The sequence below is a fragment of the Chaetura pelagica genome, unplaced genomic scaffold (assembly GCF_000747805.2).
Source record: "Chaetura pelagica isolate M959 unplaced genomic scaffold, ChaPel_1.0 scaffold249, whole genome shotgun sequence".
Lineage (NCBI taxonomy): Eukaryota > Metazoa > Chordata > Aves > Apodiformes > Apodidae > Chaetura > Chaetura pelagica.
In genome coordinates this window covers 1,398,507-1,411,927 of record NW_009954538.1, presented here as the reverse complement: position 1 = coordinate 1,411,927, position 13,421 = coordinate 1,398,507, and the positions used below count along the sequence as shown (strand labels likewise).

Sequence of the window (13,421 nt, the reverse complement as noted above, 5' to 3'; positions counted from 1 at the left end):
AAGGCGACGGGAGCGGTCAGGCTGCCAAACCGGCCGCATGCAGCCGCCTGGCTCCTCTTTTCCCGTTCTCCGTTGGAAGACCCCAGCAAGATCTGCCGGTTTGAAGCCCGGGCTGCCGTGCTCTCCGTGACGTGAGGACACGCTTTGCCCGCTCTGTGCAGCGGAATCGCTCCCGGTGCGGGTGATTCCTGTGATTCCCGTGAGCGGCAGCCCGGTCCCAGCAGGGAGAGGCGGTTGCAGGGAGCCCCGGTGCTGGGGCTGGGCCTGCTCCAGCCCTGGCAGAGGAGCAGGGCAGGGACAGAGCAGAAGTAGAGGCAGATGGGATATGATCTGGTGCTGTAACTAGTGAATCAAAGGTTCTGTGTGCCAGTGAAGCAGGATGGAGAACTACTGGTACACCTGCACTTAGGTTGCCTTTTCCTGCTTTCATTGAAACACTTGGGTTGTATGAATTTTGCTTGTTTCTGATAATTGGTGCACCAAAACTTAGTTGCTTTGCAGACACTGAAAAGTGAGCTCCGCTGAGCTGCTCCTGTCAGTTACAAGCAAGTGGTGGAGGGCAGAGATGAGTGGTCTGTTGACTTTTCTGTCTAACCTTCACTATTTCTATGTAGGATGGTGAGGATTGTCCTGTGCCATTCAGCTACTACTGCCATTGCTCAGCCTGTGTGAGTGCCATCTGGAATGGAGAGCCATTTGGGCACAATGGATACAGAGGGTGTCACGTTTAAATATTATTACTGTTTGTTGGGTGTTTTTCACCTCCATGAAAGTGGGCACCCCTGTCACACAAGGTGCACTGATTGCTGTAGGTCAGCTTCCCTTCACAGACCTCTCATGTGTGACTTGAAGGACAATGTCCTTGTAGACTTGAACAATTTATTTTTGAGCTAAGGAGAAAAAAGGGTCTTTTTTTGAGTATACTGCGACATGTTTTTCCTTTGGGGAAAGCCTGTGGTGTCTCCTCTGAACAGCAGGCTGTTCCAGTAATCCTGCTTCAGCCAGCAGTGCCAGGCACAGCAGAGGAGACTTTACCCCTTTGAGCTTTCAGCTGCTTTTCCATCAATGGCTTTTTATTGCACCATTGTTACGCTTTACTCTGGGCTCCCCTCTGTGTAGACAGGCATGTAATGTCTACAGCAGAAATATGTGGCTGACTGGGAGGAAATGACCTAGGGATAGTGTTTCTGGCCTGTACTGCTGTTGGGCAAATTAAAACCTTTTTTTTCTTTCTTCCCCCAAGCCTCAGTTTAGGTGCTGTGCCCTAAAGGGCAAAATGTGCTGATGGCAATTATAAAATAGCCATGTGCCAAACAGGCTTGAGTCACATCTTAATGCACAGTGCTCATCTCTGGGTGAGCTGCCTGTCAGTGCTTCATGAAATCAAGTTCACTTCTACACCTATGTCAGCAGACCTCTGATATGCAGGTGACAGATCTCCCTCTCCCATTACCTTCTTGGCTATTAAAGACCTTTCTTTATATGCAGGCTTTCCTGTAAGAGGAGCTGACTTCTGTGGAGTCCTGGGTTTGCTGTCATTGTCATCTGTAACTGGCCAGAAATATTTGTGTGGAAGGACAGGTTAAACTTTTTATCCTCTGTATTTCTGGTGATTAGAGTCTTTAGCCTTTGCACCTGGATTTGAGTGGTAAAGAGAAGCAGAAGATTGCCTGAATAGCTGTGTGTGAAACAGGAGCCTTAAGAAGTGGCATTAATTTCCCCTAGCTCGTTTGCATTGGCTCTATCTTTGGCAACGTGCACTGGGTTAGTTCTTGCTTTGTCTTGGCCAATGCAGTGTCTGTTCCCATGGAAATGGGGGTGGAAGTGGCAAGTGTCAGCAAAGAACTTTGCCTGGATTGACTTCTCCGGACTGCAGTGCCAGTGGGAAGATGCTGTCCACAGTCTTCCCTCCTGCTCCAGCCTAGCTGGAGAGTAACTTGGTTCAGAGCTCTGGAGGCATCAGTTTGCATTTGTACAGTAAACGTGATGCAATAAAATGTCAAGTCAAGATCTTCTGAGGGGCTGCTGTAGAGGTAGTGAAACAATGACTGAGAAGAGGCAAAATTTTATGATTTCTGTTTTTTTCTCAGGTGTTGTCCTGTTGGGGAATGTTGTTTGGGCCCTTCCCAGGGGGCTGTTCAGATGCCTGCAAACAGTGCCCATTTCAGCTGGGTGATTGTGAGAACAGCAGCTGATGGAGCTGCTGATGCTCTTGAGACCCTTGTGTATCTTTCTTGCTTCCTTCTTCCTGTCTTCAAGCTAGCAGGTATTGTGTGGCTGTGGTGAGAAGAAAGGGTTTTGTAATATGTCAAATGCTTTTCATCTTTCTGCCATTCCCCAGGTTTTCATTTGAGGAGGGTGAGTCTCTATAGCCCGATGCCATCAATGGCAAAGTTCAAATCTGTTGAATGAATGAGTCAAGTCAGTCCCACACTGTTTGGTTTTGTACTTGGAGAGTTAGTAATTTGAAAATGTTGTAAAAATTTTCTTAGTGTTTTCCATCTTTGAAGCAGGAGTTAACGGCCAAACCCTTTGGCTCTGTGCCCTATTTGTGAAACAGACTCTTCTTTCTGAAACCATGCAAGTGAGTTTACTGTGTCTTAGACTGCATCAGATGCAGACCCGGTTTTCTACAGGGCTTGGGTTCTGGGGCTTTGGCTGCCTCTGCTTCTGCTCCAGTAGTGCCTCCTTCTGGTCAGAGCAAGGAAAGGAGTCAGGTCTGACCAGGGCCTAAATGCCACTTAGGGAGTTAAGCACCTGAAGCGTCTCTTCCTTGTGCCTCAGAAATTAACCCTTCCTCTCACTGCTTTCTGCTTGGAACCCAGCTTCTGACTACGGTATGAAGCTGCCAATCTTGCGGTCCAACGCGGAGGATCAGATTCTGTACCAGACTGAGCGCTACAACGAGGAAACCTTTGGCTATGAAGTTCCCATCAAAGAGGAGGGTGACTATGTGCTGGTGTTGAAGTTTGCAGAGGTCTATTTTGCACAGTCACAACAGAAGGTAAGCAGCAACTCCTTGCTTGTCTCTTTGATGCAAGTTCCTGGCTAAGCCTGTGCATGTCCAGGTTGCCTCTGCTGCTTTGCATGCTGGAGAAAGGAGTGAAGCAGGGCACTAGTGCTTAATTTTGTTCCTGGAGCTCTCATGGTCTCTGAAACTTCGAGCTCTCTTCCAGATACACAGTTGGCCTGGAAAATTGCATTACGAAGTATTCAAGCAAATGTGCAACTAAACATAACTAGCACTAGAGTTTTATGATCTGTTTAGGCTGGGCTGGCTTTGAGAAGTGGTTTTGTCTTTTTCGTGAATGCTTGTTCCCTGTCTCACAGCAGGCTTGTGCTGGAGGAAGTGTTGTACAGATTGAATCATGGAAGTGATCTGGGTTAAGTAACCTACTCAAAACAATTTTTACAAATGTAATAAGACTTGATACTGGTTCAGACTGATCCTAAAAGCACAGAGTTAAATTCAGCCCTATTTACTGCTCTTTAGAGAAGAATAATCCTTGTCCACTTCTGAAATCCCTTGTGTACAGATGTGGAAGCAAAATCACAAATAACTCAAAGCCGTGTGATAAACTGGGGGAGAAGTGTTTTAGTCTGGCTTTCCTCTGATTCCATCGACTTCTTTAGAGCCCTGCTCCTTAAGCACTGTGCTGCCTTCCTGCCAGTGAGGTATTTCAGGGAGTAGAACTGGTGGAGCTGGCTTACGGAATGGATGCAAAAAGCAGCCTCAGATTAAACTGGAGGGCTGAGGCATCCTTGGTTCCTCTTCTTTCATGTGGTTCTGCTGGGATTCCCCAGGTGCTGAGTGAAGTTTGAGTCATTACAGCCTGAGGAGGACTTTCACTCTGAATTCACAGATGTGGTTAGCAGTTCAACATTTTACCTCCTTCAAACCCTGTGTACTTCACCAGCTTGTTTCCTCTTCTCTGCTGCAGGCTCTTAGTTAGAAATGGCTGAACTCCCTAGGGTGTGGTGTGCCACAGCCATCCTGGGGTGGCAGGAGGAGTTCTTCAGCCAGCAGGTGGAAGAAAGCTGTGAAAGAAAAGTACGAGTAAACCAGAATAAAATTGTGCTGTCCTCAGTTCTGAACAATAAATGTAGAGGTTATTTTAAAAGTTGAAGTCAGATGTCAGGGTATTTGAAAGTAATAGTAATGCTTCAGTGTCTTTACTTGGCTGCTTTTGGGCTTTGAATCCTTCCCAAGGGAGTGCAGTGTGTGTGGTGGGACAGTGCCTGCTGCAATGCTTTCTGGTCCTGGGTTCATAACAGAGACCTTTCCTGTTCTGTTCCCCTTTCAACTGTCACATGCCTGTATCTGTTCTGACACTCTGACATTTCTTCCACCCTCAAGGTGTTTGATGTTCGCTTGAATGGCCACGTGGTGGTGAAGGACTTGGACATTTTTGACAGAGTTGGACACAGCACAGCTCATGATGAAATCATTCCCATGAGTATCAAAAAGGGGAAGCTGAGTGTCCAGGGAGAGGTCTCCACATTCACAGGGAAGCTCCACATTGAGTTTGTAAAGGTAGTACACTTCTTCCCCTTCTTCCCCAGCCATGTGATGCAGCTGTGTGCGAGGAGAGGAGAGGGAAATATTTCTTGCCTCAGAGCTGCAGCACTGACTTCCTTCTTTGCTTTCTCTAGGGCTACTATGACAATCCAAAAATCTGTGCCCTATACATCTTGCAAGGAACAGTGGAAGGTAAGCACAGTTTTTGAGCCAGAAGGCTCTTCCCCCTTGGAGAGCAGCCTGTTGCTTCTCAGACCATGAGATCATAGCTTTTTGCTGACCCACCTCTGCCAAAACTGCTTCTCTCTCAGCAAGTTCCCACAGAGTGAAGTAGGTGTGTAGTGTCCTCCTACTCGTCCAAGTGCACAAAGTTGCATCATTTTTGGAATAAGAAAAATCAGTTTGATTCAGGACTTCCTGCATACGGGTAGAGAAGAAGGGAACACGTCTGGTCCATTTTAGCTTGTAGCTACAGCTACAAGCTATAGATAAATTCCCTCTGGCCTTGGATGTGAGCAGCAGCCCTAGAGACAAGTACTTTACAGAGATCTTTTAGCTAGTAGTTAAGTGTTTGTTACCTGGAGCTTTGTTTTGCCTCCTCAGCTTGAGGACAAGGTAGTTCCTTTGGATAGCAGTGGGGAGTGCTAGTAAAGTCCTTGCTTTTTCATCTCCCTGTGTGCTGGAGTTGGAGCCCCTCTAGCTCCTGAACAAGGGAGGTTCAAGGCCCCTCTCTGACCAAAGCATCAATTTGCTTTATTTCTGGCCAGGCTGCTCCTGTTTCCTGAGGTGCTCTGGCCATGGTGTTGATCTGGTGTCAGGTGCCCTGGTGCACATGTCAGACCTGGGAGAGAGGGATGGACTGGCTTGGGTGATTACCCAGGTTACATCCTGCTTCCTTGGAACCTTTTGTCTCGTTCAACAGATGTTCCAAAGCTGCAGCCGCACCCGGGTCTGGAGAAAAAAGAGGAAGATGATGATGAAGATGAATATGATGATGGCTCCAGTGTTAAAAAACAGGCAAATAAGAACCGGGTTCAGTCAGGCCCACGCACACCAAACCCCTATGCCTCGGACAACAGCAGCCTCATGTTTCCTATATTGGTGGCCTTTGGTGTCTTCATTCCTACCCTCTTCTGCCTCTGCCGATTGTGAGAGGAAGCCCCACAGAGCATCAGCCAAGGGGCTGGGAGGGAAGGAGTTGGACCAAACACAGTTGCTTTCAATTTCTCCATTATGTTCATAATTTAAGGAAAAAAAAAAAAAAAAATAAAAAAAAAAAGATGATTCATTTGGAATGAATAGCAGGTCCAGGTAAGAGGGAGCTTAACTTCCCCCTGCCAGCAAGCAGCGAGGCCCTCGCCTTCCCCTTCGCACCATGGGCTGCTCCTGTTTCCTGGGGTGCTCTGGCCATGGTGTTGATCTGGTGTCAGGTGCCCTGGTGCACATGTCAGACCTGGGAGAGAGGGATGGACTGGCTTGGGTGATTACCCAGGTTACATCCTGCTTCCTTGGAACCTTTTGTCTCGTTCAACAGATGTTCCAAAGCTGCAGCCGCACCCGGGTCTGGAGAAAAAAGAGGAAGATGATGATGAAGATGAATATGATGATGGCTCCAGTGTTAAAAAACAGGCAAATAAGAACCGGGTTCAGTCAGGCCCACGCACACCAAACCCCTATGCCTCGGACAACAGCAGCCTCATGTTTCCTATATTGGTGGCCTTTGGTGTCTTCATTCCTACCCTCTTCTGCCTCTGCCGATTGTGAGAGGAAGCCCCACAGAGCATCAGCCAAGGGGCTGGGAGGGAAGGAGTTGGACCAAACACAGTTGCTTTCAATTTCTCCATTATGTTCATAATTTAAGGAAAAAAAAAAAAAAAAGATAAAAAAAAAAAAAGATGATTCATTTGGAATGAATAGCAGGTCCAGGTAAGAGGGAGCTTAACTTCCCCCTGCCAGCAAGCAGCGAGGCCCTCGCCTTCCCCTTCGCACCATGTGCAGCCTCCAGTCCTCCCTGGGGCATCCAAGAGTAAACTGAGTCCTGGCTCTCAGTGTATGGGGCTGTCGGAAGCTGATGTTAGCAGTCCTGGGCCATATCCCACACTGAGAGAAAGTCATGTGCTGCAAGATCTCTGCCTTTGCTGGATGGAATACAGTTCCTTAAGCAGGGAACCAGCTCCTAAAAACAGGCCTGGGTACACATTTTGTCCAGGAGCTTGGAGGTGTTGTGGTGCCACTGGGTGACTAATGACTATGGAGGATGGAGCCTGACTCTGCGTCTCGCTGAATGTGTGCAACACGATGTGTGGTACTTGCTGCATAAAGATACCAAGACTCCAGCTAGCTGTTCAGCCTCTGTGGACACATTCTCCTCCTAAGAGTGCTAGCTGTGTCAGGAGCAGAGGCATTTATCTGGCCTGATTTGCTGCACCAGTTGGGAGAGACTTTCTTAGTTTGGCAATTGTAATGTTGGATCTATTGCAGAGGGATTCTGCTGTAGCCTGTGAAAGGCTGATGTTGTTAGCATCTATCAGATGCACTTGTTTTCTGTATTGGTTATGGCTTTTGTTTCCTTTGATAGCCTATTCTTTTCAAAGGTATAATTTTAAGCCCAGTTCTTTGTTTTGCCCTTTGTAGCAAGTGACCTCTCCTTTGGAAGAAGCTGAGAATTAGATGACCTAGAGTGGAGGTTCTGGACTTGGTTTTTTGGCTTTCCCAATGGTTAGCTTCCCTCCGTGCCCTGGGAATGTGAACAACCTATGCTGTAGGACAGAATGGATGCTCCCTGTGAGCTCCTTCCCTGATGCAGGATCCAGGCCTGCCAGCGGTGGGAAGTGCAGTGGAGTTGGTTGGTGTCTGCAGTTAGCTCAGCCTTTTGTGTGTCACAGCACTGTGGTGAAGGGGCAGATGTCCAACATGTCAGTATGGTAGAGCATGGTGGTTTGTTCTCCAGAGATCTGGAAGTGACAAGAATGCTGGAGACAAGGTCATCCTCTTTCCCCAGGGATATTTCTGCATGAGGTTTCTGTTTCCACAGGCAGAGCCCACGCCAGCCTGACAGAGGCTGAGCAGAGCAAAAGCCCTCACTGTGCCTACTGATCCAGAGCTGCTGCTGCTCCCTGGGCCCAAGTTTTCTGAGTGGTTGTTTTTGTGTTTGATCCCTTGCAGTGGCTCTGCCTGTCTGAAAAAGATCAGAATTCCCTAGTTTCTGGAAAGGAAATTGAAGGAGCAGCCTTTCTGCTCTGCCAGGAAAGCTGAAGCCTTCACTTCCTCCAAACCCTCAAGCTGTGAAAGGAGCTGTCAGCTCCTCAGCTCCAGAACAGGGGCTGGGGACAGGTGACAAAGCACTGCTCTCTGCAGCAGTGGCACTGAGCCTCACCTCTCTGATCAAATACATCACTGCTATAGGCCTGACCCCAAGTCTGTGAGCTAAAAAGTAGGACCTTAATTACCTCCTCTCCAGTTCCATGACTGGTAACAGCCAGTTTGTGAGAAACAAGAGGGTCTCAGCCACACCAGAAGGAGGTGAAGCAGATCTTAAGAACAAACCTTATGATAAAAAGGTGGTGAGCTTGAAGTTGTCTGCTTCATCTTTTAGCTGCTGTTAAAATCCTAGTACTTAGAAAACTCTTATAAAAGGAGGTCTGTTTTGTTTGGTGGCAGTGCCTGCAGAGATTCTCCAGTGTTTTCGGGATTGCTTTAACTGAAGCATAGAGACATTTAGATCTTATCAGTTTTGAGAAGCATAAACTGCTGATTTGTTAAGCAAAAACCTGAGCTTGAAAGTAGGCTTCTCTGTCAGGAGCCATTTTCCTCCAGGCCTTTTATTTGAGCATCCTTGGAGCAAGTAATCACTCGGCTTCTTGTGGCTCACCCAGTACTCTCTGCACCTTGGATAACATGAGAAAAAGGGTGTGCATTTAGATGTTGGAGGCAAGACTTCTAGTATAGTTTACTCCTGCTTCTCCTGCCAGCCAGGCCACCCATTTGGTGCCATTATCCACCCTAAAGCAAAGCAGTGCAGGGTGTGATCTGTTGTGTTCCAGTTGCTGGGTTCAGATGGATTTGTCTTATTTGAATAAGAATAGGGAGGAGGAATAATTCCTCCTTCATGGTTACAGTTTAGTTGTTTTGGCTCTGTTTTTATGCATCTCTGTCACTACAAAGCTGGTGGTTGGGGGTTCCTGACCCTGTCATGGTGCTATGAACAGTTTTCCTTGTTGATCCAGGTTTGCCTTGGAAGGAGCCTTCAAACAAAGTATGTGAGAACACCAGAGGATGGTAAGGGATAAGGAGTTAGCACCTCGCTGGAAATGGCATATTCAGGCTGGCCCCCTTGTCATCTGTCTAGCATCTGCAAGCCAGCTAGATGGGTGTAATGAGGTACCTGGTCCTGACTAGGGAAAGTTTGGGATGGCTGTAGCTTTTCCAGCACAGGTTTTTTGGGAAATATTCAAGACAGTGTTTAACAGAGAGCAGAGGCAGGCAGCCTGTTCGTGCTTTGGTGCATGCAGCCAGCAGTAGGCAGACGAGGTGTGTGTCCCTGTGCAGCCTATGGGGAGCTGGGTCAGAGCACACCTTAGCTTGATTCATGGAGCAGTTGTGCAGAGAGGGAAGATAAGGCAATTTATTAAAGCTTCCACTTAATAAAGGGAAGATTACACCATTGATCTTGTTTTGGGCCTGGATCCAGCCTCAGGGTAGTGGTTCCAAAACCTATTTTAATTACCCCCTCATCAGCTCCTCCTTTTGTACCTTTTAGCCAAGCCATTTTCCCCTTCTGTGTGTGACTGAAACAACAGCTCCGACCCTTTTGAGTGTCCCAGGTGGCAGTAAGCCAAATTAATTCCTGACTCTTTTTGGTGCCTTCCTCACAGGCTTTGAATAAAAGTTATTAAAGCTTCCACTTAATAAAGGGAAGATTACACCATTGATCTTGTTTTGGGCCTGGATCCAGCCTCAGGGTAGTGGTTCCAAAACCTATTTTAATTACCCCCTCATCAGCTCCTCCTTTTGTACCTTTTAGCCAAGCCATTTTCCCCTTCTGTGTGTGACTGAAACAACAGCTCTGACCCTTTTGAGTGTCCCAGGTGGCAGTAAGCCAAATTAATTCCTGACTCTTTTTGGTGCCTTCCTCACAGGCTTTGAATAAAAGTCTTATTTGAAGAAGCTTCTTTTTTTTTTTTTTTTTTTTTTAAGGAGCTTCAGAGTTGTTTTTCTTTTCCCCCAAGGGACAGGCATTCCCTGCCCTTGTGATCAACTGGGGACTGTCTCACTGTCCCTGGATGACAGCTCTGGAGGTCAAAGCTGAAGCAGAGAACTTTGAGCAAGTATCTTTGGTTCCAGCCCTGGAGGCCAATGGGAAAAAGGCCCAGCAGGGCACAGAAGAACTGGAAGAGCTCCTTCAGGTCCAGTCTCCCCCAGAAATCTCCCAAAGGCAGGATGGAGAACTTCCAGACAGTCTGGTGCCTGTGTGTCTGCAGTTCAGAGCCGAGTGAGTCATAGCTGGGTCCTAGTAGCTGTGTGATGTTTACAGCTTCTGTGTGCAGTGTGTGGCCTGGGGGTCCTGCCCCCCAACTCACCAAGGGCTTGCCCCACATCTTTTGGGTCTGATCAGTGAGGAGAAACCTGTGCTTTGTCGCTTGGTCTTCCTTATAAATTGAAACGGGATTGCAACAGTCAGAGAAACAAAGCCTGGGCTGAACAGGCCTGTCTTGGATAGAAAACAGCAGGAGGGGGGAGAGGACCAGCAGAGCAGCTTCAGCCCTTGATGTGAGACAGATTCTGAGCAGCTGTGAAGTACCAAGTGTTTCAGGCTGTGTTTGGTGCTCAAATGTGGGAGAGATCTGTCTGCTTCTTGCACTTACGTGGCGGGGAGGGAAATATCCTTGCTGAGAATCCAAGAGAAGTGGGAGCTGGGCCAGCAGTGAGATAATTTACCTACTGGCTCTTCTGCATCTCCACAACAAATGCCAAAGTCTAATACAATTCAAGGATGCTTTTTTGAACATCGGCCTGGTTCCACCAGTCTGTCCTCACTGGCTAGTCTCAAATAGGCTCAGACAAGTATTCTTGATGGCACAAACACAACGCCAGGCTAGAGCTGTGAAGGCTCAGAGATGTGATTACATGAACAGGCCTCCTGTGCTGCACCCCTGCTTCACACGCTGCCCAGCAGGGCTGGGGCTCGTGTGTTTCACCTTGGATCCCAAACGGATTTGTCCCAGGAGTATAGTAGCACCCACAGGGAAATGGTGCTGGGATGGATGGGAGAGGTGAAAGCAGGTCCATGTCTTCCGGGACTCTGGCTTGCTCAGAGTTTATTGCTGTATATTAAATACTATTTTTGGAGACTGGGGGGGGAAGATGTGGGAGGGGGTGGGATGTTGTGGCTCTGTCCCCAGGCTGATCAGCGGAACACTACTGCAAGTAATGGATAAGTTTTGATTTTTTTTTTTCCCCAAAAAGTGCTCTATTTAAAAAAAAAAAAAAGGGAAAAAATAATCAACAAGACAGAAGTGCTTTCTTCCCTCCTAGCAACAGTGCTGGATGATTAGAAAATGTGAATAATCTTTTGCAAACATCAAAGGTCTCAGCTAAAGAGTTTGTGTGATGGAGATTTCAAGGCAAGGGGCGAAGTACAGCTTGAACCAGTTTGACTGGGGAGAGTGTGAACCTAGGAAATGTGGGATCTCTGCCCCGGTGTTGTTCCCAGTCACATGCAGTGAGGGTGTGCTTGCCTCTGCTACAATGGCTGTTCTGTCACACTTAACAGCTCCTCAGCTAGGGCACTTGAGTGAAGCTGTGTCTGGAAACTTGCTTGCCAAGTGGGGGGTCTTGATTTTTTTCATGGTTTCTATGGAGTTTTTGTGTGTTCAGGGCTTTCCCACTTGAGAAACAGCCAGGTTAGTGAAGCAGTCCCAGAGCAGAGGAAGGATTTGTGCTTTGTGCCAGGAGGCAGTAGCCAGGACTGCCAAGTTGCTGGGCAGGTGACAGTGATGTTTGGATCCCATGGTTGTAGCAGCTTTTAGCATTGGTAAATGGTCCCAGTGCTCCTTAGTGCTGGGATGTGTGGAAGTGACCTGTGCTGCTGGCATTAAGGACATGTCACAGACTACTGTAAGCTGCAGGTCTAAATTGTCTGTAAAGGCTAAACAGTGTGGGGGGAAATCTCCATCAGTACTTGCTGTTGGTACAAAGAGTTTTTCAGGAGGACTTTTTGTTTTAATGTCCATTGCTTTGTGTTATAACAACTTGCAGTGACATTTTTTCTGTTTGTTTTGCAGCAAGCTTGGGCCCTGGGTGAGAAGCACAGATGCCTATTTCTGATTGCATTGGCTTTGCAGGGACTAGTTTGGGGGAAAAGATGGGTGTGGGGGTGGGTTATTTTATTTTTGGTACACAGTAGCGGTTTTATTTTTTAATTTCCCCAGGATGCTTGGTTGAGGGAATGTTCTGAAATCTACTGTCTGGCAGTTTTAACCAGCAGTGTGTTAAAGGAAAATAAACAAAACTATATTGTCACTTGGATGAGGTGGTCCCTCTTTTCTGGCGGTGGAGGAGCCCCCTCTGCCTTCCTGCCCACCCTGCAGGGGCTGCAGCCTGTGCCCAGATGCAGTTCAACATCCCAGTGCTGCTGCAGCCTCTCCCTGCTGCTGCCTGCTTCCCGCACAGCTCTGCTGTTCTCTGGCCGGTTGTTTTGGGTGATTATGTGCAAGTTGAACAGTTCAACATCCTCTTACAGTTGCTGATGTGGACCTCGTTGATGCTTGCTGCTCGGATCAGGAAGACCAGAGATCTTATCTGCCTTGTGAGGTTTTGCAGGCTGCCCCGATTTCAGCTTGAAATGGCATCAAAGGTGGTTGGAAGGGGCTGTAGCTGGAGCCCAGAGAAAGTGGCACCTTCCTCCTTTAGGTGCCTGGTCTTGGGAGACAAGGCATCTTGGACTGCCTGGATCCTTGGTCTTGTCTTTCTGAGGGCACAGGCTAGAGGGACTGAACATGATGCACCATGGAGGATTTGGGAGCACTGGCATGGGCAGGGTTGTTTGAAATAGCACTTGGCTGGCAGTAGCAGGCACATGCTGCTTACAAGCAGCAGCAAACTTTCCTAACCACTACTTTGGATCTGCTTCCAGTCATCTTGAGCTTGTTGAATGTTGGCTGGAGTCTGCAAAGAGGATGTAAATGTTTCTTGTTCTTGCTTGAGTTCCCCAAATGGCTGGAGGTGACTCTTAGCAGCTCTTCAGTGCCTACCACAGGCTGGTGGGATGCCCCTCTTCTGGAAAGAATTATGTCCTTTCCTCGTTGTGATGCTCCCGTGGGACCTCCTCGGTCCCTCCTGCCAGGGTTGGGTTGACACCTGCCACTGTCCCTCTGCTCACAGGGGCCCGGGGTGGGGGTGACAGTGGCACAGCTGGGAGAGCCTGGCAGGGTACAGGTGCTCCTCGGGCAGCCCTCCTCGGGGCACACAGTCCTGGCACTGCCCCTGCCCGGGTCAGGGTCCCAGCTCCCCAGGGATAGCAGTTGGGCTGTTCCCAGGGCAGCAGTGGGGTCTGCACTCCATTGCATCCCCTTGCTGATACCTCGCTGGCTCGTGGCTGCTTCCTGAAAAGTGCTTGTCACCATTCTCTAAAAAGACGAGGGCTCTCTGGGGGGACACCTGCTCTCTGTAATTACCCTGCTGCGCTGGGGGATTCTGGCCGTGATTTAATTAACGGGAGACCCAGGTGCCCCTGCTGCGCAGCGAGGGGCTGATCTCCCGCTGTCCCGGGGGCAGCAGGACGGGAGCTGCGGGGCTGGGTGGGTGGTTTTGTTTGGGTTTCGTGTTTCTTCTTCCCCAGGTGACTCCCAGCGCTCCTGCCCGGCTGCCACCCGCCCGCTGCGTCCATCCCCGGCAGGGCCGG

At 48.6% G+C, this 13,421-nt stretch overlaps 2 protein-coding genes across 2 annotated transcripts in view; both read left to right on the top strand.

Annotated features, from left to right (window-relative positions):
* The first annotated feature begins 2,826 nt into the window (after positions 1-2,826).
* Positions 2,827-5,908, top strand: MLEC (malectin). Its single transcript, XM_010004823.1, has 4 exons — positions 2,827-3,004; positions 4,358-4,534; positions 4,654-4,711; positions 5,442-5,908. Exons 1-4 carry the CDS (start codon positions 2,840-2,842, stop codon positions 5,669-5,671), a joined length of 630 nt encoding a protein of 209 aa, XP_010003125.1. The 5' UTR covers positions 2,827-2,839; the 3' UTR covers positions 5,672-5,908.
* The window catches only part of UNC119B (unc-119 homolog B (C. elegans)), a 10,531-nt gene continuing 3,004 nt past the window's right edge, over positions 5,895-13,421 (top strand). The window contains exons 1-4 of the mRNA XM_010004865.1: positions 5,895-5,949; positions 6,054-6,279; positions 7,980-8,082; positions 9,748-9,976. Of these exons, the coding sequence (XP_010003167.1) occupies positions 5,895-5,949; positions 6,054-6,279; positions 7,980-8,082; positions 9,748-9,976 (613 nt within the window). The remainder of the gene's footprint in view (positions 5,950-6,053; positions 6,280-7,979; positions 8,083-9,747; positions 9,977-13,421) is intronic.

Bases quoted from the DNA above. Each gene is read 5' to 3' on its own strand.
- MLEC (XM_010004823.1), top strand. From the start codon at position 2,840: ATGAAGCTGCCAATCTTGCGGTCCAACGCGGAGGATCAGATTCTGTAC. The intron at 3,005-4,357 runs GTAAGCAGCAAC...TCCACCCTCAAG, and splicing joins TTGCACAGTCACAACAGAAG to GTGTTTGATGTTCGCTTGAA. The intron at 4,712-5,441 runs GTAAGCACAGTT...CTCGTTCAACAG, and splicing joins CTTGCAAGGAACAGTGGAAG to ATGTTCCAAAGCTGCAGCCG.